The sequence below is a fragment of the Tachyglossus aculeatus genome, chromosome 9 (assembly GCF_015852505.1).
Source record: "Tachyglossus aculeatus isolate mTacAcu1 chromosome 9, mTacAcu1.pri, whole genome shotgun sequence".
NCBI lineage: Eukaryota > Metazoa > Chordata > Mammalia > Monotremata > Tachyglossidae > Tachyglossus > Tachyglossus aculeatus.
The window spans coordinates 626,683-646,887 of NC_052074.1; the positions used below are offsets into that span (position 1 = coordinate 626,683).

The following is a 20,205-nucleotide window of genomic DNA, read 5'->3' on the forward strand; positions in this document are numbered from 1 at the left end:
AGACATGTGGAGAAGCAGCGTGGCTCAGTGGAAAGAGCCCGGGCTTTGGAGTCAGACATCACGGGTTCAAATCCTGGCTTTTCTGTGCCTCAGTGACCTCATCTGTAAAATGGGGATTGAAACTGTGAGCCCCCACCATGAGACAACCTGATCACCTTGTAACCTCCCCAGTGCTTAGAACAGTGCTTTGCACATAGTAAGTGCTTAACAAAAACCATCATTATTATTATTATTATGTGGCAGAGCTACCATACTGATTGTTTGGGAATCTACAACAGAGTAAGAAATTGAATCGCAACCGTCACCTCAAGAATGGTACGGCCGTGTCCGAGGCCGCCGACCTCTTGACCCAAGGTTTGGTTGAGGTTTCTGAACCTCTGTTAGGCCACTCCTGGGCATCATGAAACCCTGAAGAAACGTAGATTGCAAAGAATAGGCAGACTCCACCTCATTGCTAGGCAGCGGGCAGCAATTTACCCAACGCAGTGGTCAGCAGAGAGGTGGAATGAAATGTTCCAGTACCGCTTGAACCAAAGGCTGAGGGCCAGGCTAAGAAAAACAGACTGAAGTCAAGGAATATTTGCAGAAGTGGCAAGAATCCCCTGGCTGGTCCACGACCCCGGCGGTCTGCGTGACCACTGAAGAGTGAGTGAAGACCTACGGGCTGACTTGGTGAGCGCTGGGAAACTGCTCCAGGAAAGGAGTGATAAGTATTGGGTTAGGAATTCCTTGCTCTCACCCTCATACACCGTAGCTAGAAAATAAATCAAGGTGGCCTAGTAGAAAGAACGTGGGCCTGGGGAGTTGGAGGATCTGGGTCCTAATCCTGACTCTGCCACTTGTCTGCTGTGACCATGGGCAACTCATTTAACTTCTCTGTGCACCCCAGTCACCTCATCTGTAAAGTGGAGATTAAGACTGTGGGGCCCAAGTGGGACATAGACTATGTCCAACCTGATTAACTTGTATCTACCCCAGCAGTTAGTCACAGTGCCTGGTACACAGGAAGCCCTTAACAAATGCCATTAAAAAAAAAATTGTCGGGTTTGGTGACAATACTTGTATAATTGAGGTTGTGTCATTAAAATAAAAGTTTGTGCTTTTGACTGAGGACTGTTATTTCTGTAAAAGTTGTTGTAGAATCCCCAAGGACTCCTCACCATCTGACTGCCCGCCCGATACCTTACCCCGTATGGCCGGGTTGGAGATGTAGAGCTCCCTGGCTGGGGTGCTGGCAAGCACTAAAGCCAACAGATGGGGGCATGTCAGGCTGACTGTGGGGGTGGCAGGGGCAGGAAGGGGCAGCACAGTGAGCTCTTGTAGTGGCTCGTAAGTGGGCTGGGACAGTTTGCAGAATAGGGCAGGTAATAGGGCAGAGGTGGAAAGGTCTGGCATGGGGCAATGTGGTCCAGACCAAATGCCAAGCCCCTGCCAATACCTCAAATTTGGCTGTTCCATGCTTGGAGACTTGCCCATGATAGGTGAGTGTGGCATGAAGTGCATAGCCTAGGCATGATGCTTTTCTTTTTTTCCTCTTCACCTGCAAGGAAGTCATGTGCAAACCATTTGGAGTAGTAGCAGCTCTAACCTTCGCCCACCAAAAACTGGGGTAGAACTTGCCTGGTAACACCGAGCACATCATGGGGGGAGAGGGGATCTGCACCACACTAACAGGCACCATCTTGCCATCACCTCACCACAAGTAGCTCCATTCAATCGATCAATCAAAAGAACTCCTTAAACACTTTATTAGATGCAGGGCCCTGCACCAAGTGCTTTGGGGAGTACAGCAGAGCCAATTCTTGCCCTCGAGTTTACAATTTCTGCTGAGGCCAACAAGCCCCACCACCCTCCTCCCATGGGGCAGAAGACAGGACCTTAACGGGCTTGTTGAAGATTGCCAACCCATCTTGCCATGCCAAGAAAGACAATGGGCACTTCACTCCTCTGTGCCTCAGTTCCCTAAATCTGCGAAGCGGGCCCAACCTGATTAACTTGCATCTACCCCAGTGCTTAGTACAGCGCCTAACACATAAATAAGCTTTTAACTAGAGAAGCAGCTGGCTTAGTGGAAAGAGCACAAGCTTGAGGGTCAGAGGTCATGGGTTCTAATCCAGCTCTGCCACTTAATCAGCTATGTGACACTGGGCAAGTCACTTATCTGTGCCTCAGTTACCTCCTCTGTAAAATGGGTATTAAGACTGTGAACCCCACTTGGGACAACCTGATTACCTTGCACCTACCCCTGTGCTTAGAACAGTGCTCGGCACACAGTCAGTGCTTAGATTATTATGATTAATAAAGACCATTAGAAACAAAACAAAAAATCCACAAAACTCCCAGGTCCTCAAGGCGGCCGAGGAGCAGCATTACCCACTGGCAGGCAAAACTCAGGCAAAGCAGGACTTCGGCTGTGACCGTGGTCAACGCCATGCTGGTGGGTTTGTGGGAGGCACGGTGTCAGGAGCGAGGACGGCAGGGATCTCCACCTCCACCGGCATGCCGTATCTTCCTGATGCAAAGTCAGTTGATCGTATTTATCGAGTGCTTACTACGTGCAAAACACTGGCAAACTCTCAATTTCAGAGTTCTGTACGGTCCCAGGCCCGCCAAGTTGTGGGAAGGGTTTGAACCCACGATAGAGATGAGGACAACAGGATGCTATCTGGGTTTCGATCATCACTGCCGTGGCGGCCAGCCCAGCGGGCTCGGGAGCACACGGCTGTCTGAGCTATGAGCCCGTGCCCACTCCCGACAGGCCCCATCGCAAAGAGACTTAATTCAATCAAATGCCGGGCTTCTTCCATCTCAGAATTTTCCTCTTCTCACACACAATGGGGATAAGTGACTATTTTGTGTTTTGTGTTCAATTGTGTGGACACTCCCTTTATTGGTAATAGGCTGCATTATGTGGGCTGTGTCGCGCGCCGGGGCCTGAAAGGATGGGAAATTTCTAATGGAAACACTCACGTGCATGTGAACAATAGCGAAGCTATGAAATTACCATAATTTTCTACCCCCTGCAGCTACTGCTTCAACACATGCACGCTCTTCTGAAACATTGTTTTTGCTGAATTTGGACAAGTTTACAGGGTTACCGGTGCCCGTCAAAAACCTTCGTGAACCACGGGGGAATCGTGCTTTGGGGCTGCGAGGGGGTCTGCCTGGCCATTTTTGGCAGCGTCAGGTGCCAGTCAACTGTATTTATTGAGCATTTACTGTGTACAGAGTAGTGTATTGAGCACTTGGGAGAGTACAATACAATAACAGACAGCCATCCCCTGCCCGCTCCACAGGGGTGAGGGGAGGGATGAGGGAATCTAGTTGGGGTCACCCATCCTCTATCCCAAATCCCTGCCCACATCCTCACTCCCTGGCACCTGTGGTTGTGGGGGTCAGGGCACGGTCGGGCCAGTGGCAGGACATCCAGGCCGCAGGACACCCGCTCTAGTCCCCCGATCCATCGCCGTCACTGACCACGGCCTTCTGCGGACCCAGGTGCACCTGGGTGGGGTTTCCGAAACATCCCGAGCGGGAGAGCCCAGGATGGCAGACAGACATGATGTGAAGCAAGAATTACCTGCTCCTCCCTGGGCAGAGACTTCTGGAAGCTCCCGGAGGGATGGTCCTGGTGACTGTCACCTCTCGGGCCATTGTGTAATGAAGGACATCAAATCTGATGGTCTAGTGGATAGAACCCTGGGGCCGGGGCCGGGAGATCTGAGCTCTCTCTGTTCTTGGCTCTAGACTGCTGTGTGGCCTCCGGCAAGTCCCTTACCCTTCTCTGGGCCCCAATCCCCTCCGCTCACGGCCACCATGGCTGTGAAGATAAGATGAGCTCATACCAGATGAAGGTGTTTGAGGCGGGTTTGGGGAATGTTGGCCACAGCCTGGGACCCAAATCTCCCCCACCCCACCCCTCACCCCCCTGGGATCACGTCAGACACGCATACAGACACACAGCCACTATCCACAAATGTTTACTCCAGGCCCTCCGAGGCCTCAGGAAATACATTCCACAGACGTCTGTTCCATTCGCTCCACCTCCACTCGCCGGGCTCATGCGCATTCACAGGGTTTTAAATCAGAATTACAGCAATTAATAAGCAGCAGTGGGGCTAGGGCGGCCTTCCCATTCGCTCTGCCGGGCCTTCTTCAGCTGCTCCGCGTAGAACTTGAAGCTCTCCTGGAAGGTAGGGAGGGACAGACGGAAGAGGCCACGTTTAGATTGGGTACAAAACGAGAGACCTGGGTGACGGGGAGCGGTATGTGGGTGACAGTCCGGTACGACCCCTCAGATCAATGCAAAACTGGGCCAGGGCAATTTGCATCCAGGAGAAGAACATGGATGAGAGGACAGACACACTGTCCTCTAGCAGTGGAGAAGCAGCATGGTCTAGCAGATGGGGCACGGGCCTGGAGGTCAGAAGGCCCTGGGTTCTAATCCCGGCTCCGCCACTTGTCTGCTGTGTGACACTGGGCAAGTCACTTCACTTAACAATAATAACGATGATAATAATTTGTGGTATTTCTAAGTGCTGGGGAGGACACCAGCAAATCAGGTTGGTCACAGTCCCTGTTCCATGTGGGGCTCAGACTCAATCCCCACTTTATAGAGAGATAACTGAGGCACAGAAAATGAAGTGACTTTCCCCAGATCACTCAGCAGACAAGCAGAACAGCTGGGATTAAAACCCATGACCTTCTCACTCCCAGGCCCGGGCTCTATCCACTGTACCATGCTGCCTTTCTGTGCCTCAGCTGTAAAATGGGGATTAAGACTGTGAGTCCCATGTGGGACAGGAACTGTGTCCAACCCGATTTGCTTGTGTCCACCCCAGAGCTTAGTGCAGTGTCTGGCACATAATAAGCACTCAAATACCACAATCACTATTATTAGTAGGTGCGCCCGCTTGGGCCACCATGAATCCTGCTGAAGCAGCATGGCTCAGTGGAAAGAGCCCGGGCATTGGAGTCAGAGACCATGGGTTCAAATCCCGGCTCTGCCAATTGTCAGCTGTGTGACTTTGGGCAAGTCACTTCACTTCTCTGGGCCTCAGTTCCCCCATCTGTAAAACGGAGATTAAGACTGTGAGCCCCCTGTGGGACAACCTCATCACCTTGTAACCTCCCCAGAGCTTAGAACAGTGCTTTGCACATAGTAAATGCTTAATAAAATGTTGTCATTATTATTATGAATCCACAAGGACTTGAGTATGTTTCTGGAGTACTCCTCATGGATGACCCCTCTGCAGCCTCTTTTGGTCCGTGCCCCAGCCTCACACCATCCCCACGGAGCAAGTCCCACTCCCATGGAGACCCAAACAAGCCAGTCCGTTTGGCTGGATTGGGAACTTCCCGCTCACCAATGACACGTGGACCCCACATCACTCCATCAATCCCACTACCCCTGGTGCTCCAGGGAGTCCCAGCTGCCTCGCACCCCCCCACTCAATCCCCACCCCACTGTTAATATGCCACTCACGGGGGGCTCAGTGAAGGGTACGGGCTCTCCGGAATCCCTCAACAGAGTGGCGTAGCGCTTCAGGAACAGCTCGTCCAGATTCATGTTCTTCTCCTTCATTTGGGCAAACAGGGCTTTGGCGGAAGCCACATCCTGGTTCAGAGCTGGTGGGAGGAAGTGGGTCGGTTCCATTTCAGGCACAACTGAGCTCTGCTCTCCACACCCCCCCACACACCCCAGCCCCTGACGTGGCTTCCCCTCACTCCAACTCTCCGCCAGCCCCACCCCAATCAAAGATGCCCTGAGAAACATGGAGAGGTCGAGCGGTGTAAGGGCAATGTCCGTGCTGCCGGCTCTGTGCCCATAGGATGCCCAGGCATGGACCCTTGGGTGGGCATTACAATCCCAGGGGAGTGAGGGTTGGCTGGTCACTCAACCAGATGGCCGAGAGCCAAGGCTGTTGCACGTCTGTGGAAAAGCTGCTTTGGTCATCGGGGCAGGGCAGAACCCGCCTCCTCTCACTGAGCCCGTTCAACCTCCAGGCCTCTGTCGGCAACTGCCGTCGCCCGTGGAATCATGGTGGCCTGGGGCAGGGATCGGCCAGACTCACCATAGCTTTTCATGAGGTAACCGCATATCTCGGGCCTCTGGGCCAGGTCGGGCAGCAGCTCCATGAGTGAGTTCAGAATCCGTGCCTAGCAAACAGAGATGCCCACCACAGACAGGTATCAGTCAGTAGCATCCCCGAGGATGCCATTTTGGTCTCGACCCCCAGGTACGTTACACGACAGAAGCCCAGGCCCTGAGAGCACCTGAAGACTGACCACCGATCCGGTCCCCTTTTACGGTCAGGCAATTTTTTTCTGCAGGATTCTAATCCTGGCTCTGTCACGTATCCACTGTGTAACCTTGGGCAAGTCACTTAACTTCTCTGTGCCTCAGTTATCCCATCTGTAAAATGGGAAGCAGCGTGGCTTAGTGGAAAGAGCACAGGCTTTGGAGTCAGAGATCATAGGTTCGAATCCTGGCTCCGCCACATGTCTGCTGTGTAACCTTGGGTAAGTCACTTAACTTCTCTGAGCCTCAGTTACCTCATCTGTAAAATGGGGATTAAGACTGTGAGCCCCACATGGGACTACCTCATTACCTTGTTTCCCCTCCCCAGCGCTTAGAACAGTGCTTTGCACATAGTAAGCGCTTAACAAATTCCATTATTATTATTATTATTACTCTCTCCTACTTAGATTGTGAGCCTCACGTAAGACAGGAACTGTAAACAACCTGATTAACCCGTATCTACCCCAGTGCTTGGCATATAGTAAGCGCTTAACAAGTATGACTATTATCAACGCTCCAGCTCCAACTGTACGTGTGTGCACCCAGCCAGATCCGTGATCGCCTTAAGGGCAGGGATTGTATCTACTGATCCTACCATATTCCCCACCACACCTCTAGACTGTAAGCTCATTATGGGCAGGGAATATATCTGATCTGTCGTTATACCGTACATTACCAAGTGCTTAACACGGAGCTCTTTGCACAGTAATAATAATAATAATTATGGTATTTGTTAAGCTCACTATGTACAAGGTAGTCAGGTTGTCCCATATGGGGCTGACAGTCTTAACCCCCATTTTACAGACGGAGTAACTGAGGCCCAGAGAAGTGAAGTGACTTGCCCAAGGTCACACAGCAGACGAGTGGCGGAGTCGGGATTAGAACCCATGGCCTTCCTACTTCCAGGCCCACGCTCTATCCACCACGCCGCGCTGCTTTCCCAGTAAGCATTCAATAAATATGCCCGACTGACTGGCCCACAGCTCTATCTCTAGGAGGTGGGCTTGGGCGATGAGACGAGTAGACTGAGTCACGAAGACTAGTGATCTTGTTGTTTCTACGGTCCTGGGAGAACCGTGACCAGGGTCCAAACCCCACCACCGGCCCGAACGCACCCGCTGCTCCTTACCTGTCCTGGACGGCTGGCCATCTTCACAAAGAATGCCTGCAGGATATGGTGCTGTTCGGCTATGGCCCCGCACCTCTGAAAGAGTCAGGAATTAGTATGGTGATCAGAAAATTCAGGTTCTTGAAAGGGGGGTGGAAAGAGAGCAAGAGTGAGAGTAAGAGAGAAAGCAAGAAAGAGAGACAGAAGGGAGGGAGAAGAGAGAAAACATGAGAGAAGCAAGTAGGCTGGGCTTCCAGGCATGCCACTTTTGGCGAGGTGAAAGTTTGTTTAAGAAGAAAAAAAAAAAATTCAACTAGTGCTTCCATAGCCACAGAATGAGGGAGGCTTAGGACGGCAAAAAAAGGGGGAGGGAAAAAAAAAAAACACTATTCCTCTTCAATTATACTGCCAACCTCTGGCAAGTGAGCTAGAGACCAGAAGGTTAATTATACATTTAATAAGGTGTCAGAGAGATAACTGCTCGTTTCTTTATAAAAATTAAAATGTACAATGCAAGTTCTCTTTAAAGTATAATTACCCACACTTATGCATACAAAAGGACTGATTTCAATCTCTCTATTTTATAAAAGGCTTTCATCGGCAACAGACAGCCAGCGCTTGAGAGAAAGACAAAAGTTAAACTCAAAAAAAAAAAAAAAAGTTTACATGACAGACCAGATAAATCAAGTGTCTATCCCAGCCGAGCAACCACAGCGAAATCAAACGAGACAAGACAATATTTTAGTTCACGCTCCTTTCGGGTGTCACTCTTGGAAGTTTTAGAAAGCGGGCGGCTTTTTATGAGCTGTCCCCACCCTGTCAATGGCAGAAGGGAGAGCGGAAGATTGGCACTGCGCCCGCCGCGAGGGGCTGAGGCTCTCACATCTCAACCAGGGGCTCGCCTGTCAAGCGGGAAGAACAGACACATTGCTGGCTCTGGCACTACCGTCCCCTAGACTATAAGCTCGTGGTGGGCAGGGAACGTGTCTACCAACTCTTGGCACCGTGTTCTCCCAAGCGCTCGTACGGTGCCTTGCACATAGTAAGCGCTCAGTAACTGCTACTGATTGATTGTCTGGCCCTGCTATGGCCATGAGCCACCTCGGCCTCGGCTTGTGGCACTGGGGCAGGAGGTGCCCAAGTGGCCGGGGGGAAGGGGCCCAGGGCAGAAGACACCACAGATCAGTGGCTGGCACTGGGGTACCTGGACCCGCTGTGGGTACCAGCTTGGCCGGGTCGTCTCTGGGCACCGAGGCCAAATGTCCCAAAAGGACATTTGATTAAGAAGAAAGGACCCCAGCTCTGAACGGAGTCAATAAAGCCTTCCCACCTCTGGGTGCCTGAGCACCCGGAGGCCTCAGTGCCACCACAAGCCAAAGGCAGGGTGGGCGAGTCATGCAGGGGCACCTTCCCGTTCCCTGCCAAGGGGCAGGGCGATGGCAGGCACGGCCACCTGCCGCCAGAAGCCGGCCCCGGGATGCGTTGACCGTCACCCGCTGGGAGGGTGCCATCTCTGCGCCGTTGGGGAGAGGGCCCTTGGCTGTTCTGGCTGAGGGGAGCCTGGGATGCACCAGGAAAGAGGGAGCAGGTTCGCCTTGCACAAGCCTCGGGGTGGGCAAGCCAACCCACCCCCCGGCCCGACTGCACGTTGGACTGCTGTCGCCACGGCCATGCCCAGCGGCACTTAGCACACCGAGAAAGGGAGAGGAATCCCCAAGACTGCTCTTTCCTGGAAGAGAAGCAGCGTGGCCTAGTGGATAGAGCTTGGGCCTGGGACCCAGAAGGACCTGGGTTCTAATCTCAGCTTTGCTCTTTGCTGTGGGTCCTTGAGCAAGTGACTTCACTTCTCTGGGCCTCAGTTACTTCATCTGTAAACTGGGGATCAAGATGAGGAGTACCATGTGGGACATGGACTTTGTCCATCCTGATATTATCTTGAATCTACCCCGGCCCTTAGCACAGTGCCTGGCACATATCAAAAATAGAAAAAAAGTGGCCGGCTGGGCATGGCCAAAAACCTGTCCTTTCACCAGGCCCCCTGCATACCACCACTGTGATCCCAGGCCCCAAACCCCCTTCCCCAGTCCTACCTGAAGGAGAGCGCGGGCATTGTCCTCTCTGCCGGCCACCAGGAATTGGAGGAAGAGGTCCGTGACCGGTCTATACAGTGCAAACTGATTGGCTAGGCGCTCCGCCATAATGCTAACTGCAGAAACAGTGGGGAGGACCGTCGCTGAGGCAAAACTTTCTGGGCAAAGTCACCGGGGGACTGAGGGAGTTGGAGGGATGCCAGGCGCCTGTCCCTCCAGCTGGCGGTCCATCTCCTCCCCCCGCCCCGCCTGGGGCAGCGCTTCAAACTCACGCTTCTCCACGGCCGGTTCCAGCTGGTCCTCGAGCACCTTCCGGAACAAATACGCCAAACTGGAGCTCATCGAATCCGACTTCATGGTGCCGGAGTGAAACAGGTTCTCGATGCTCTCGACGGCGGAGTCGAGATTGTTGCTGCGAAAGATGAGATCCGCCGCCTGAGTCGCAAATGCCATGCGAATGGGCGGGGGCTGGGGGAGAGTCGGGGGCGAGCGCACTCTGCGTCTATTAATGTTTCTTTCACACAGCCACACCATTAAAAGTGCCGATCCCTGCTCTCACACAGGCACCGCAGCCATACAAAGTGAAACACGCTCGCGGCTGAATGAGGAACACCCTCCTCGCCACCCGCAGAAGCCGGATTGCTTCCTGGAAGGGACCCAAGCCCTGACAATAACCCAGGGCCTCTGGGGGAGGGAATGCGACAGGTGTCGACTAGTGGAACGTCCTGGAGCTCTGGGATGAGGGCCCGTCGAGGTCCCAAGTGGTGCTTTTATAATGGAGTGGCTATTTTCTTGAAGATGTTGGGCTTTGCTTATGGTGCTGCGGGAAAGTGATGGGTCCTGGATCTGCTTTAATGGACGACCTGGGACTTGTCGCTGCCGGCTCGGCCCACTGCCGTGCTGGGAATGCCGGTGCTGGGAAAGAGCAGCGGGCACCCACGGGGCCGCCCGCTGAGCAAATGGCAGAGCCTGACGGAAGCCTGCTGCTGTGAGTATTTGCTCGGGGGGAGCCGGGGACACGTAATCCCGAAATCCCAAGGCCACCGGTACCCCATGGCGGGGAGAAGGTGGTAATCTGATATTCGCCCTTCCACCTCGCAGCCCGCTGCCTGGTAGCCACAGGGGCCAGGGCATCATAGGCTGGGGTTGGCAGGCGGAGTTAGGCCTTTCTGTGGAAATGCCAGAATTCATCCTGCATTAACTGTCGCCGGGATCGGCTTGAAGGACCTTTTGTTATTTTGGAAAACAGGGCACATTTGTGGGGAGAGCTGGGGTGCAGGGAGAGACAAGGTAAAGGACCAAGCAAACCGCCCAGGGGCCCGGTCCACGAACAGATTCCCGGGATCGGATTCAGGCCACGGCGGCAGCTGGGAACGCGCCAGAACCCCAAGGCGTCCGCTCTCCCCTCTTCGTGGGGTGGCCATTCTTGGCCAGCTCCAGTTATACCCAGCAGAGAGAAGGGCGGACGGGCAGAACCCTGGAGTGGGACGGTGCTTACTTCCTGATGTGTGCCAGGGCGAGGTTATTGGTGAAAACCATGTGTGAGAGCTTGATGGTGCCCAGTAAGCTCTGCATCGCCCTCTCCACGGTACGGATGCCTTCCACGTCTCCCTTCGTCGCCAGCGCCTGGGTGAGGCGTGTGACCGCCATCGGCAGAGGGCTCTGCTCCTGGTCCAGCATGGTCCTCAGGGTGATGAGGGCATCTGGAGGGAAGGGGAACACAGGATGTGTGCTGACCATGCCGATTCCGTTCCCCCCGCCTTCCTGCCACTTGATGATCCCTCCCGAGATTATCCAGCGGAACCCAATTCTAATCATCGTGAGATTTACTATATGCTTAGCCCTGGGGCACAAAAAGGCCATCAGGATGGATCCAGTCCATGTCCCACATAGGCTTCCCAGACTAAGAGGGACAGAGAGCAGAGACCTCATCCCCATTTCCCTGGTGCGGAGAGGGAGCTCGGGGAGGCTCAGTGACTTGCCCAAGGTCACCTAACGGGCCAGGACTCAAACAAAACCAGGGCTCCCGGCTCCCAGTCCTGTGCTCTCACCACTAACCCACCCTGCCTGCAAATCTTGTTTCAGCCTGCAAAGAAAGGGCCGGGGCAGGCCTCCTGTGGCTCTGACCGGGCCAGGAGCCAACCGGCAGGCCAACGGTCAAGGTACCCGCCACCGCCCACCTTCACATGTGGAGGGGCAAAGTCTCCATCTCCGTCTTATGGTGGAACCCAGGGGACAGATTCAGACGGTCTCGGCCAGGGAGGACCCGTCAGACAAAGTGAGGAAGGGAATGGGATGGCCACTGGCTGAACCCAGGACCCCAGGGGCACACTGGCTTCGAAAATGGTGATGCAAAGAGGAAGAATAGAAGGATTTCAGCAGGGGAGGCGGTGTGGCCTAGTGGAAGGACTGCAGGACCGAGGGCTGGGAAACCCGGCCCACTGCCTGGGGCCAACTCGGTTAACCGGTTGGGGCCTCGGTTTCCTCCTCTGTAAACTGGGGACAAAACAGTCTTTCTTTCCTCTCCCCTCGCGCTTAGACCACGATGCCCCGGGTGGGCTGGGGACTACGTCCGACTAGAGGATAGCACAGAACCATCCTAGGGTCTGGCGTGGTGCCGAACACCTAACAAGTGCTCAAACCACGCCCGCATCATCATTACCGTGAAGACAGGGGAATGCGGGGCAGTCAAAAGGGAAAGGATTCCGGGAGAAGAAGCCCAACTTGGCTTAAGCATCCGTGCCCTGGAGCTCCCTGCTCCCTCCCGGATAGACGGGAGACCCGAGCACCCCCCCGCAACCCCCCACCCCCCAGCCTGTGCCACACCACATTCCCGGCGGGGCCGGGGACTGGTAAAAGAAAAAAAAAAAGTATTAGATTAAGTATCCCCCCCGCCCCCCCCAAAAACCAATATTATAATTATTTAGTGCACACTCGTGCCCATTTACCACTCAATTTAACTCATTTGCGATCGCACACAACCAATACAATCTGCGAGAAACAACTGCTGGAGATTGTTTGAGATGCTTTAAAGTATGTTAATTTCCCCAGCAAAATGACTTGTGCTGTGAATTTTAACGCACTTGAAAGCCTGTACTTTCTCTCGTTGTGGAGCACAAATTTTGCATGTCTGAAGAGCTGTGATTCATCTTAAGAAAACCCATCTTGTGTTAAATGGAACGGAAACCGGGCTAAGTGGTCAAATGACAAGTACATTCATATTCAAGCTGTATTATAAATGCATGTACAGTCATTTACGTCTCTCAGCTTCCACAAAAGGCTCTTGATAAGCAGGTAATTTGCTAAATGGACTCCTTTATCCAAGTATTCGAAGGGCGTTACAAGAAAAATCTGCAGAGGCATTAATGTGACGAAAAGGTCAAGCATTGTGACATACCTTTCAAATAATCCCGCCTAACTTGCGTTATGATGAGGAGACTGTTGGCAGCGCCGCTGAGCGTGAAGCCCTCGATGTGGGTCTCGGCGCTAAAAGAAGCAGGCATTTAGAAAGGAATTACTGACATGCTTCTGATACGATAATCAACGGTTGAGCACCAAGGTGAAATTATAAAAACTACTGTTCGTATGTTAAAAATATTGCTGCAAAATATCGACCTGGAGACAGCTTTTGTGTTATCCTGTCAATGGTTATAGAAGGGTAATTTTTTTGTGCATTCTGACAGATGACAAAGTTGGAAATGAGCAACAAAAGAAACAAAGTACAAGATTTTTTTTAAACAATCGGTTCAGATTCTTCAACGCTGACATATTAGATGACTGAAAGGCCTGCACGTGCCCACCGCTCTTCTGGGGGAATCTAAAGCCGGAGCCTTCCGACTCCCCCAGAGCCCCCACCCCGAACACGGCTCTTCTCGGCACCGTGAAAAAACGAAGCATTCGCACTCGGCGTGGCCCCTTTCCACCAAGAGCCCGAGTGGATCGTGAGCACCCGACGGCCCCACCTCCTAAATTCATCTCCCAGCTCCCGTCGCCGGGCCGCTCCGGGATGTTCAGACCCCTGATCCCGGACGTAGAAGCGGGGAAGCCACCGCTCCACGGGGCCCTGGGACCCCTCCAGCCCCTCGTGTCCAGATGAGGACTAAACCAGAGGGGAAGAGGACCAGCCCTTCCCCTCCTCCCCTCGACCCCGGCCAGAGTGCGAGGGTGCCCTGGCAGACAACTGAGCAGCCCACAGCCTCCCACAAGTTCCCAAGCTGAGCGGATTGGCAGGGAGGGAGGTGGGGGGTGGTTCGCGTAGCTAAATTATTCTCCTCAATCCCAGAGAAATCCTCTCAAGGGCACCCAAGCTGACCGGGCATTCGGTCACTTCCAGCCAGCAGCCCAACGAAGGCCAGCACTCTCGACGGACCCCCTCTTCCCCCAATCCTCTTAATTCCCACCCACTCGCCAGGCGGCCGCTGCTCAGCTCCCCGCCTCTCCCCCGACCCATCTGCCAAAGCCCCTAAGTCACCAGCTCACATAAGAGACTGTAAATTACATGTAACAAAGGATTTGCTTTCTCCAATCTTCCCCTCTTCGGACTGATTAAATAGATGTCATCCACTGACACAGGACATCTCTCGTTCCAAAATCACCACTTTTCATTCACCGGGCCCTCAGGCAGGGCTAGAAAAGATGTCCCTACAATCCTCACAAGGTCCCAGGGTCGGGGTTCGCAACTGGAGGGGGAAAGTGGTCCCAGCCAGTGGAGCTGTGGGGTCGAGACAGGCGGCGGCCTACCCAGAGCTGGCGGAGATTCCTGCCTGTGGGCTCCATTCAGGTAGGACACACAAGCTGGAGGCTTTCCTCCACCTTGCTGCTCCGGGACATGCCTCCCCAAAGCAAATTCAGGAACGGGACAGTTGGAGGAGTTGGGATCAATCAATCAGTCAATCAATCGTATTTACTGAGCGCTTACTGTGTGCACAGCACTGTACTAAGCGCTTGGGAAGTACAAGTTGGCAACATATATGGGATGGGATGGGAACCGTGGCTGCGAGGGTTCCAGCCGCAGGGCGCCTCCCGGCCTGGACTCTGGGCCAGAGTCCAAGCGCTTAGTACAGTGCTCTGCACATAGTAAGCGCTCAATAAATACGATTGATGATGGGCCAGCATCCGGTCGGAGGTAGCCTGGCTCAAGGGGAAGCCATCGCTTCCAGGGTGCGTGGGCCTGTGACGGTGATGTCAGAGTGCCACCCGGGCTTCCAATTCCAGCCAAGGGGCTAAATCAATCAATCGTATTTATTGAGCGCTTACTGTGTGCAGAGCACTGTAGTAAGCGCTTGGGAAGTACAAGTTGGCAACATATGGGGCTAAATGGACACTGGCACATACCTGACTCCTTCTTGGCTGGGTTCTCTCAATAAGCTCCAGTGCCACCTTTGTGGACTGCCAGTGGGAGAGCTGAGTGAGTTTTAAAACCACGGGCCCAGATAGCTATCACGCATGATGCCACAGGAAATGGGCTCCCCAAAGAGACACACCACTCTCCCCACATCTCTGACCACGGGTCATATGGGACACTTTGGACTGTGAGCTCGTTGTGGGCAGGGAATGTCGCTGTTTATTGTTGCACTGTATTTCCCCAAGCGCTTGGTACAGTGCTCTGCATACAGTAAGTGCTTAATAAATACGACAATGAATATGGGAGAGCAGAGATGAATCTGAGGGTTCCTCCGCCACCCACCCTGCCCACGGACCGGGCAGCCACACTTACATGCTTCTCACTTTCATGAATTCTTCCAGGCAACCGTCAGTCAGCAATGCTTTGAGAAGGCTTGAGTAGGTATTTGCATCGAACACAATATTCTTCTTTTGTGCCTCCAGGAAAATATTGTATGCTTCTACAGTGAAAAGAGAGGGGGAAAAAAAAAAAGAAAAATCAGTAACAATTGAGATGTCAGGCTGCACTCAAATGGCACAAGAAAACAGGATTCATGTCGCTAACACAAAGAGAAATGGAGGAGAGACATTCACGTCTCTTCTTCCTTCTCTTCACCTTAGAGAGAAAACCTGGACTCTGGAAAAGGGTGGTTTAACTCCAGCATTCTCTGTCAAGGGGGGAAAACACCATTCACCAACACTAGACTGACAGCTCCTAGAGGGCAGGGATTGTGTCGATCAACTCTACTGCACTGTAACTGTCCACGGGCTCAGTACAGTGCTCTGCACACGAGAGCTCGATGCATACCATTGACCAACTGTTTGAATGCCCAACGACAGAGGGTTTGCTTCTATGAACTTTAGGAGCGGGAGTTTTTGAAACTCACACAGACACACATGTATGCACGCATGCACACCCGCCACTCCCTCCCCCGGCTCATAACTAAACAAGTGAACCAATTTCAAAGCAATCCCTAATCCCCGAGGCGGGTTACAATGTTTGGGGAAAAACACAATAGTATTAAGCAAATATAGCCAGCGATTCCAGAAATGGGAGATCAAATTGTATGTTTTTGTTCAAGTCCTGTCTTAGCCAAATAATCTTCAAATATACAGACTGCACCGGTAAACGAAGCTCCGTTTGTGTGACTGATTGAGAGTTTTATTTCACATGATCAGAGTAACTGACAGGGAATGAAAAGAGGCTACCCCATTTTTCAGTCAGGCTGAAATAAAACGGTGAGGCTGGCAGCCATCCACCAGATGCCCCAGTCCCGAGGCCGGCCCTGTACGGAACACCGGGCCTCGCTCATCGGGAACGCCACATCCCGCGGGATCCAAATGAGGGCGCTGGTGTTCTGCACGGGAATGTCGGGAACGACCGGAGGCGGAAGAGACGAGAAGAGGAAACAGCCATCCCACCCCAACCTGACCGGCCTCGCGAGGGACCCGTGGGAATCCCGTTCTGGGATTCTAGGCAGGGACAGAATGAGTAGAGAGTGACGACTTAGTCCGGCAGGGCCCGGAGTTGGGTGGGTTCCCGACGGCCAGGGTGCGGGGCATCACGCCTCGCAGAAAAGGCTGGGTGTCCGAGGGCCAGCCTGGACCTGGGCACCGGAGGGCGAGTATAGAGGTGGCAGAGCTGGGGGCTGATGTCACCCGGGGCCACAACAGGAGCAGTTTCTGCACTTCCCCGCTGCTTCACCCAGCATGGGGCTCTCTAGTCAGGGGTGCTAACGAGGCCAGATTTCAGTCTAACAATCAATGGCATTTACTGAGCACTCACAGTGTGCCTGGACACTGATGAGCTGAGCCAAGTGAATGAGACGGAAGCGCTAATGATGGGCACAAGTTACCCAGAGGTGGTCCCCGGTCCAGAAGCCACCCAAATGCCCCATCCCGCCAATTTCAGGGAGCAAATTTGTAAGAGCCAAGGAGCAGAATGCCACACCCTAAGAATGCCAACGAAAACAGACACCCCCCCCGCCCCCGGCCCACACCACCAAATCCACCTAGACAGTGGCTTCCTTGACTAACGCTTCCTCTGACGCAAGGAGAAAAGATACTAAGGGTTAAAAAAAAAAGTCTTCTTACAAAACAAACTTCCCACTGTACTCTACCCTATTGTAGTCACATCAAAATTACCCTTCAGTGTTTACATAAAGTTGACAATTTAATTTTTTTATCCTTACTTTGAACAAGACACCTTTCACAATACTTGAAAAGTCATTTTTCACGAAGCTATCAACCCCTTCAGAGCCATCAGGTCCAGAGCTCCTGCCACGGGGACTGGCGTACCAAATACGATTGAATGAATGAATGAAATGAGGAAAGGGAAAGGGAAACAGACTGCCAACAGCCGGCGGGTGATCTGAATCTTGGTCTAAGTGGTGTGGCTGCCGCCAGGCACCCAAAACAGCAAGCCTTCCTTGTTGGAGAGGGTTCATGGCCTTCCTCCCCTCATCCCTTCTCCCCAAGCGGCAAGGAGGACAGAGGAAGCCGAACCCTACCCGGCCCCGCTGGTTCTGAGGTGGTGGACTTGAGTAAAAATGCCCCTTGCTCACGGGCTCCGCTCTCCCTACAACTTAACAGCTCAGAGCTGGGAGGAGGAAAGGAGAGGAAAGAGGCTCCTGCAACCGAGGGATGCAGTAAACCTTGCTGGCCAAAGACCAGAGGCCTGGTTGGGCCGTTTGATATCTGCCCCAGGTAGGCCAGACTCCCCGTCAGATCTGAGGGGCCACCGGTCTCACGTCCAAATGCAGTGCATCCCTGCTTACCCTGGGCTCCATTCTTCTGGCAGGAGTTCAGGATCTGTTTCTGGAAGTCCTTTTCCAGGGGTGAGAGAGTGGATTCCACCAATGCGGGGTCCTTGGGGACCTTGACGTCTTCGTGCCACAACTTCAACACAAAGGGATGTGGTTAAACAGAGTGGCGGAAAGCCAAAACCAAGGCTCGGATGGCCCTGATCTTGCTTCTGACTAACCAGGCTAATATCTGATGGCAAAAGGCAGTCCCTTTGGAGAAAACCATGGACCCGGTGGTGGGCGTTAGGGCAACGTGCGGAGACACAGGTTACCTCGGGCACTGTAAAGGGAACCTCCTGATTGCTATCTCGAAGGATTTCAGCCAGCAACCTCAACGTTTTCTCCCGAGGAACGATATTTTCTTCCTGCAGCTTGTTCCACGCAGCGTCGGCTCTCTGCCAGTCTCCGTTCTCCTCTGAAACACAAAACGAGGGCCTGTCGTCAAGTCAGGGAGGCGGCAGGAAACCAGAGGCCAGGGAGGGGCCGGGAATCAACTGCAGATCGTGTTGGGACTCAGAGCGCTGCTCTCCGGGGAACGCTGTGTAAGCCAAGGGGATGCATGTGCCAGCTCTACCCAGAGCCCTCAGAGGCACTGAGTCAGTCTTAGATTTGCATTTCAAAACACCAAAGGGGCACAGCTTCTTAAAACCTATCACCTGGAAAAATAACTCTAGGAGGTGGGAAAAATGCACAAAGATCACACTGGTATGATTTTTCTAAGTATGTGTGTGGAGGTATGTGTGCGCACACACGAAAGAGAGAGAAAGAGAGCGCAAAAGTTAAAAGTAGATCATTTTCTGGGAAAGTGGGAAAAACCTGGCTAGACCTGTGATCTGTATCCTGAAATCCATTTGCCCTCTGGTTTAAGGTCATTCCAACAGGCAGTTTTCCCACCCAGTGGGGATCAAGTTGCTCCCCAAAACCGGTCCCTACCATCAACGCCCAGTTGAGGAAGGGGCGGGCTGGCCCTCACCAGGCTCAAGGGACACACCTCACCCTCATGGTTTCCATGGGTAGGGGGAAAGGATTGGGGAGGTCCCACTTTGTGAGGCTTGCCACTCCACAGAACATGCTAGTAGCTGGGCCTTTTCTTGATGACTGAAGAACTGGTTTGAAAGCTTGATAAATTTTATCTCCTTAGATTTCTCCTCTCCGCAGACACCCTGTCAGAACGAGGAACTGCTGGAGGGGGGATAGGTGGCTTGTTGCTAAATGGCAAAATAAGATTAATTTTTTTTTAGACCCACTCTTTTTATTATTGGGACGCTAGATCGGTGAAGTCAGGAAAGAACGGGGAGCAGCTCGGCTTTGAAGACTTCCAAGACGGGTGAGCGTTTTGAGGAATAAGCAGGATGGAAGAGAAGCAAAAAAATAAGTTTTCTGGGAAACTTTTGTGAGGGGAGGGATAGAGTCATGAAGAGACACCCTCCCCACCCCCAAGACAACTGGTCATCTCTCCTCTCTGAGAAACTCAAATCCTCCCTCAGGTGAATCGATTGGCAAGAAAATACAACACCGCCAAAAGCTTTTCTTTCAAAATCTCCACAAATGAGAGAGTCAAAGGAAAACAAAACCCGGGAACCTTTATATACTTAGAGATTAACTATTGTCAGAGGAAAACCCTCCTCTGCAATTTGAGCCTCATGTCTGCTCTGGGCCTCATGGTGCCAGGGTGTAGACCACCCGGGTCCCTGGAGGCTCAGCTGGTAAAGCGGGGGGTAGGGGGGCCCACTACTTGGGGGAGGCATCCTTGGTCAGACAAACAAGTCAAATCCCCACAAAGCCACACCGGTTCGGACACATGAGTAGGCAGCCAGCTTACCTCCTCTGCCAAAGGAACACACTCACCACTCCCCCTCCTCCCCCCCCCCCCCGAATATGCACGCTGCCATTTGGGGAGAGATCTGCCCGAAAAGATCTCTGAACGACAAAACTGAAGAAGAAAGCATTTTGGCAAGCGGGGTCATGGGGCAGGTGCATCACAGTTCCCATGGTGGCCAACAGTCTAGCGTCAAAGCAGCTGCACAGGCAGGGTACTTACTGCACAATTTTAGCACGTAATAGTACATCTGATCTCTGTCACATTCGAACAGGTTCTTCGTCAGTTCCACTAGTTTCTCCAAGGTCTCAACCTGATGAAAAGTGGCATGACAGCATTATCTGGGCAAGAGGTCAAATACCACCCTGTCCGGACCACAGGACACATGCGACCTTGTACAGGTCACCAAAATCTGTAGGTAACCCCCCACCCATATATTTGCTACTCGACTGATGTGACTATCTCATACCTAAACTGGCACTTAGTACAGGGATTGGCACTTAGTAATTGTGCTGTTAAAGAGCTATTATTAGGGCCACAAGAAGAAATGCTCAAGACTCCTTAGCTCCCTGGGCCCTGATACCACTTAGATAATAACAACGAAATGGTCATATTTGCCAAGCACTTACTCTGTGCCAAGCCCTTTACTAAGCACTGAGACAGTGATAGGACTAACGGGTTGGACAAAGGCTTTGACTCAC

At 52.8% G+C, this 20,205-nt stretch overlaps 1 protein-coding gene across 1 annotated transcript in view; it reads right to left on the reverse strand.

The window, feature by feature from the left end:
* Positions 1–3,964: 3,964 nt before the first annotated feature.
* LRPPRC (leucine rich pentatricopeptide repeat containing) overlaps positions 3,965–20,205 on the reverse strand; it is a 68,877-nt gene continuing 52,636 nt past the window's right edge. Inside the window, exons 27-38 of the mRNA XM_038751174.1 lie at positions 19,727–19,817; positions 17,958–18,100; positions 17,659–17,779; positions 15,216–15,342; positions 12,897–12,985; positions 10,998–11,202; positions 9,772–9,911; positions 9,500–9,615; positions 7,431–7,505; positions 6,075–6,159; positions 5,486–5,628; positions 3,965–4,186 (exon numbers count right to left, since the gene is read on the reverse strand). Of these exons, the coding sequence (XP_038607102.1) occupies positions 4,100–4,186; positions 5,486–5,628; positions 6,075–6,159; positions 7,431–7,505; positions 9,500–9,615; positions 9,772–9,911; positions 10,998–11,202; positions 12,897–12,985; positions 15,216–15,342; positions 17,659–17,779; positions 17,958–18,100; positions 19,727–19,817 (1,422 nt within the window). The 3' untranslated portion in view covers positions 3,965–4,099. The remainder of the gene's footprint in view (positions 4,187–5,485; positions 5,629–6,074; positions 6,160–7,430; positions 7,506–9,499; positions 9,616–9,771; positions 9,912–10,997; positions 11,203–12,896; positions 12,986–15,215; positions 15,343–17,658; positions 17,780–17,957; positions 18,101–19,726; positions 19,818–20,205) is intronic.